A 6,038-nucleotide genomic window follows, 5' to 3' on the forward strand; every position below is an offset into this window, starting at 1 on the left:
TTCCGTAGTATTGGCTTAGGCCATCATAGCACAAAGCCAATGAAGCTTATACGACAGTTCATGTCTATTGTCTATGTGGAACTGAAACCGTTCATGAGGCAGCAATAGCCTTCTCCATGTTCCTATCCCTGTGTAATATCTGGGTACATGTTTTCACAATCACATGTCACTCCAATTCACCGGACACAACTGTAATCTAACATATCCTGTTTTGATGACGCTCCTTTAATGGAAGCTTTAATGACTCTCCGTGTGTGTGTGTGTGTGTGTGTGTGTGTGTGTGTGTGTGTGTGTGTGTGTGTGTGTGTGTGTGTGCGCGCATAGCATTGAGCTGTGTATAGTAGAGTGGACTGCATGGTGGTCTTTGTATGGTGTTATATGATGATGTTCAACCCATTGTGACAATAATTACAGAATGTAGCTGATAGGATAACATAATTAAACAATGGATGTAATGTGCTGTGTTCTACTGAATTTGCATTAGTTATATGGTACAATGGTAGGCTATGTACACTTCCGTTCAAAAGTTTGGGGTCACTTAGAAATGTCATTGTTTTTGAAAGAAAAGCACATTTTTTGTCCATTAAAATAACATAAAATAAATCAGAAATACAGTGTAGACATTGTCAATGTTGTAAATTACTATAGTACCTGGAAACTGATTTTTTAATGGAATATCTACTTAGGCGTACAGAGGCCCTGTCATGACGTGGCCCTTTCTGGGTATATATCGTGGCTTCCCCCTCTCTCTCTCTCTCTCTCTCTCTCTCTCTCTCTCTCTCTCTCTCTCTCTCTGCCCTCTGCTGAAAGTCATTACGCCCAACTCTCCTTAGATATCCTCCCATTACACAGCACTATCTTTGACACAGCTGATTCTCTCCATCCCTCTTTCGCTCTCCCCTCACACCTCTACCCTCTTTAATGTCTCCCTCTCTCCCTGCCCTCTGTGTCATTCTTCCCTCACCTTCTTTTTCGCTGCCTCTATCTATTCCCACTCTCCATCTCTCCCCCCTCTCTCTCTCTCTCTCTCTCTCTCTCTCTCTCTCTCTCTCTCTCTCTCTCTCTCTCTCTCAAGTGCTGAGCTGTTAACGTATTTGTTGAGACTGCAGAGGCGGCCAGTGTTAGTGATGGCCATGCCACAGGGAGTCTGGTATCGTCTCAGTCTGTCTCTGTCTCTGTGCCCAGCTCTGTTTGTGAGTTTTAAATGAGAGCGGCTGAAGCTGTAATCCAGCCAGCTGATTCCTTCTAATCAGGGTTGTGCACAAAACCCTTTAAACCTCTGGTAAGCCTTCTCTGTCTTCTTCCCACTCTCTCTCCCTATTTTTTTTTTCTCTCTCTCTCTCTCTCTCTCTCTCTCTCTCTCTCTCTCTCTCTCAATTCTCTCTCTCTCTCTCTCTCTCTCTCTCTCTCTCTCTCTCTCTCTCTCTCTCTCTCTCTCTCTCTCTCTCTCTCTCTCTCTCTCTCTCTCCCTCTCCCCCTCTCTCTTGGCGCTGCTGTCCGGCTTTAGACTGTCGTTGGCTTGAGAGAGTGAGGCCAGAAGTTCAACTAGGAGTTAGGATGGGGGGTGAGGAGGTGTGAGGAGACTGTTGGAAGTGCCTGCAGAGGAGGGGAGGATAAGAGGACAACTTCTTCGTTTCTAAACTAAATAAAATTACCAATGTCATCATTCAGACAGCTGTCTGTTGTCATTAATCCCACAAAGCTTGACACAGTATGTGTCTCTGTGTGTGAAGCAGCACTGCACGTATTTGTTTGTCCGTGCATGTGTCTGTGTGTGTGTGTAAGAAGCAGTGCTTAGGGAGCAGAGCTTGTGAATAGAGTCCTTCTGGCTCTGGCTTGGCTAATTTGTTGAGCGGCGTGGGCTTCCTGGTTACAGCTAGCAGGGGGTGAGATCTCCCTTTATTAACCTAATGGCTGTGAAACACATCGGATGGTAGGCTGGGGAGGAGGAGGAGTGGGGAGGGGGGAGAGGTTAAGGGGAATGGGGAGCAGAGGAGTTGGGTGCAGGGGTTGTGGTCAAGGACATTGGGCGAGGGAGGGTTGCCTTGAGCCACTTGGCGAAAGAGGGTGTGGATGACATCTCCAATCTAAAATCAAATCTAGAGTCGGCTTTCTATTCCGCAACAAAGCCTCCTTCACTCACGCCGCCAAACTTACCCTCGTAAAACTGACTATCCTACCGATCCTCGACTTCGGCGATGTCATCTACAAAATAGCTTCCAATACTCTACTCAGCAAACTGTCGGCTGGCCCTTGCTACATATTCGTCGCCAGACCCACTGGCTCCAGGTCATCTACAAGTCCATGCTAGGTAAAGCTCCTCCTTATCTATGTTCACTGGTCACGAATGCAACACCCACCCGTATCACGCGCTCCAGCAGGTGTATCTCACTGATCATCCCTAAAGCCAACACCTCATTTGGCCGCCTTTATTTCCAGTTCTCTGCTGCCTGTGACTGGGACGAATTGCATAAATCGCTGAAGTTGGAGACTTTTATCTCCCTCACCAACTTCAAACATCTGCTATCTGAGCAGCTAACCGATCGCTGCAGCTGTACATAGTCTATTGGTAAATAGACCACCCAATTTTACCTACCTCATCCCCATACTGTTTATATTTATTTACTTTTCTGCTCTTTTGCACACCAATATCTCTACCTGTACATGACCATCTGATAATTTATCACTCCAGTGTTAATCTGCAAAATTGTAATTATTTGCCTACCTCCTCATGCCTTTTGCACACAATGTATATAGACTCTCTTTTTTTCTACTGTGTTATTGACTTGTTAATTGTTTACTCCATGTGTAACTCTGCGTTGTCTGTTCACACTGCTATGCTTTATCTTGGCTAGGTCGCAGTTGTAAATGAGAACTTGTTTTCAACTAGCCTACCTGGTTAAATAAAGGTGAAATCAAATTTTAAAAATAAACTGGGACCATCTATATAGAGGCTATACATACACACAATGAATGGGTAAATCTGATAAAAGAAAAGGTTTTCTATTTTGTATTTGTATTTGCCAATGCAGCAGCTACTCTTCCTGGGGTCCTGCAAAACGAAGGCAGTTATACAATTTTAAAAACATTACAATACATTCAGTACAGAATTATCAACACACTAGTGTGGGCCCTCAGGCCCCTATTCTACTAACACATATCTACAACACAAAATCCATGTGTACTGTACGCCTCCCATAGTCTGTTTTGGTCTTGGGACTGTGTTTTCCTGTCTATTCTAACATATTTATTGTTCAAATGTTGCTGGAGTTTTAGATCATGAAGTACAAACATTATGATGATGTTGGATATGTTTTCCTGTCTTTATGTGAGCTGCATTATGGGTAGAATGAGTGACAATTGCAGTATGTCTGTTATATTGTCAGATTAATTTCCCAGCCTCCTTCTATAGGCAGTCACATTTATAGCCTGGTTTCATTGAGTGGCCTGTTCCTCTCCTGTGTATGATACGGAAACCAGGTATGTGTGTGTGTGTGTGTGTACAGATCGTAGGATCTTAATTTGATCACTCCTTTGTTGCTTGGAATTTGCAAACTTGTAGTGTACTTGATTCTTAAAAAGGCTTTTAAAGTTTGTAATTTACACTTAGAAATTTCAGATTGATTTTCCCTAATGGAAAATGTACCCACCCCTACAAAAATAATTCACATTCACTGTTGCTGCAGGATTATATTCCTGTTGAAGCGAACTGGCTCAAATTAAGATCCTACTTCTGTATATGCGTGTACATGTGTGTGTGTGCACTGCAGGATGTTGGGTCTCTGGCTGGAATATCATACAAGGTCAAACCCAGCTGACATCAATAATTCATTGTTTTATTTTACTGACTCATTCAGATGCTCTTTATCCTCCCTCTGTACTGTTTTCAGAGTTCTATCCCCTTACCTCCCTCCCTCTTTCACACACACACACACGCACGCACACACGCACGCACGCACGCACGCACGCACGCACGCACGCACGCACGCACGCACGCACGCACGCACACACACACACACACACACACACACACACACACACACACACACACACACACACACACACACACACACACACACACACACACACACACACACACACACTCTCCCCACCCTCTGTCCAGCTGCCTGCCTCCACTGATGGGAGCATAGAGCACCAACTAAAAAAATAAGGGTATGAAAGTATGATCAAGACAGCGAGAGGGAAGAGCCACAGAGCTAAAGGGAGGGCAAGTTCGATGGAAAGCAAGAGGGGGAGGGCAAGTGAGTGAGTGAGCGAGAGAGAGAGAGAAGGAGGGAGGGAGAGAGAGGGAGGTGCTGCATCAGCTCGGCACACACAGGACGCAGCAACATCAGCAGCCTCGTCTTAGAGGTCTATTGTTCCCTGTTTTTATTACGGACAGACCTCGTTGTCCCTCGCTGACCTAGCCACCACAGAGAGAGAGCGAGAGAGAGAGAGCGAGAGAGAGAGAGCGAGAGAGAGAGAGAGAGAGAGGAGAACCCTTCATTCACCCAGGATTACTTCTTCTTAGAGGAACGGACGGAACAACCCTTGTGTGAGAAAGGGACAAAAGCAAAGGGAGCAGAGTACACTTCTCCGCTGTGTCTGCCCGCCTCCTCAGCGGGTTTTTCTGTCTCCGTTGTGTTGCCTTCTCCACTCTTTTTCTATTTGTTTTTCTGTTATTGTGTGGATACTATCCACACGGTCCCCCTGCAAGAGCCATGGGGTTGCCCAGTGGAGTGAAGGGGATGCTGAGTGTGTGGAGGGAGTTACTTCCCTCTCACTGGAGGCTGGTGCTGATCCTCTTCTGGATCTCTGGAGCCACAGAGGCACAAACTGCAGCCGACACCAAACCAACTGTCTACGTCTGGCAAACAGGTAATGCTGCTACTACTGCTGTGCTGTTCATTCATTCGGTCACCACGCTGAAAATAGAGGGAGTGTCGAGAAAGATATCATCCTCTGTTACTAGACGTGCAGTGCAGCAGACTATTCTCTCTCTCTCTTTTTCTCTCTCTTTTTCTCTCTCTTTTTCTCTCTCTCTCTTTTTCTGTCTGTCTGTCTGTCTGTCTGTCTGTCTGTCTGTCTGTCTGTCTGTCTGTCTGTCTGTCTGTCTGTCTGTCTGTCTGTCTGTCTGTCTGTCTGTCTGTCTGTCTGTCTGTCTGTCTGTCTGTCTGTCTGTCTGTCTGTCTGTCTGTCTGTCTGTCTGTCTGTCTGTCTTACTCTTGAGTGGTAGACTGGAATCTCTTCATGAAATATTGATTTGAAGATGTTTGTTGATGTTGCTGTACCTAACTGTACCTACCTGAACCTGTTCAATCTGCTTGTCTGAGTCCCAAATAGCCCTGATCAAAAGTGGTGCACTAAGCCTTGTACTTTTGTTGTCTATGTTTTCTTATTGCTTTTGCTTACTGCTTTGGGGGATACAGTTTAGACTCTGACCATCGAATCAAGAGCATTTGAGAAGAATTGGGCATGTTTTTATGTTTTTATGTTTTTAGAATGAAAAGAAACAAAGGTAGTACTCCTTCAAGCCGGATTCACACCTGCTGTTTGCAGAATAGAGAGACAATAAAACAGGCTGCATGTGTCAGAGGGTTAAAGGCACTGGAGATCCTTTTGCGACATCGTGGTATGTGAACATATTTACTGCAGTCCCTGAGGTGAATCCCCAGCCCGCTCTGGCTGTTGCTGAGGGGAGGAGGAGAGGACTGGAGATTGTGGGACTGTGCTTTTCCCCATTCACTCCCATTCACAAGGCTCACAGTGGCAGCTGGTACTCCTCCATCCGCTACAAACCGCTGTTGGATACATTTATCACCATCTGACACATGCAGTTGACGAGTTGCATTACCGGTGGGGTGGTGGATGCTGACGCTGTGTGCATATAGGTTCCCTTATGAACATGTGTTTGAACTCTGAACCTGCATGTTGCAAACGAGTGAGCTGCACGTTAGAATGATGTTGATGACCAATACATGTTCATACATTTTTATTACACTACATCTGAGCAGTTGTATAATTGCAGAAACATAATT

General features: G+C 45.4%; 1 protein-coding gene across 1 annotated transcript in view; it reads left to right on the forward strand.

Moving 5' to 3' along the window:
* The first annotated feature begins 4,338 nt into the window (after positions 1-4,338).
* The window catches only part of LOC118373476 (thrombospondin type-1 domain-containing protein 7A-like), a 213,866-nt gene continuing 212,166 nt past the window's right edge, over positions 4,339-6,038 (forward strand). Inside the window, exon 1 of the mRNA XM_052470109.1 lies at positions 4,339-4,878. Coding sequence (XP_052326069.1) covers positions 4,722-4,878 — 157 coding nt within the window. The 5' untranslated portion in view covers positions 4,339-4,721. The remainder of the gene's footprint in view (positions 4,879-6,038) is intronic.

Source organism: Oncorhynchus keta, chromosome 19, assembly GCF_023373465.1.
Source record: "Oncorhynchus keta strain PuntledgeMale-10-30-2019 chromosome 19, Oket_V2, whole genome shotgun sequence".
Taxonomy (NCBI): domain Eukaryota; kingdom Metazoa; phylum Chordata; class Actinopteri; order Salmoniformes; family Salmonidae; genus Oncorhynchus; species Oncorhynchus keta.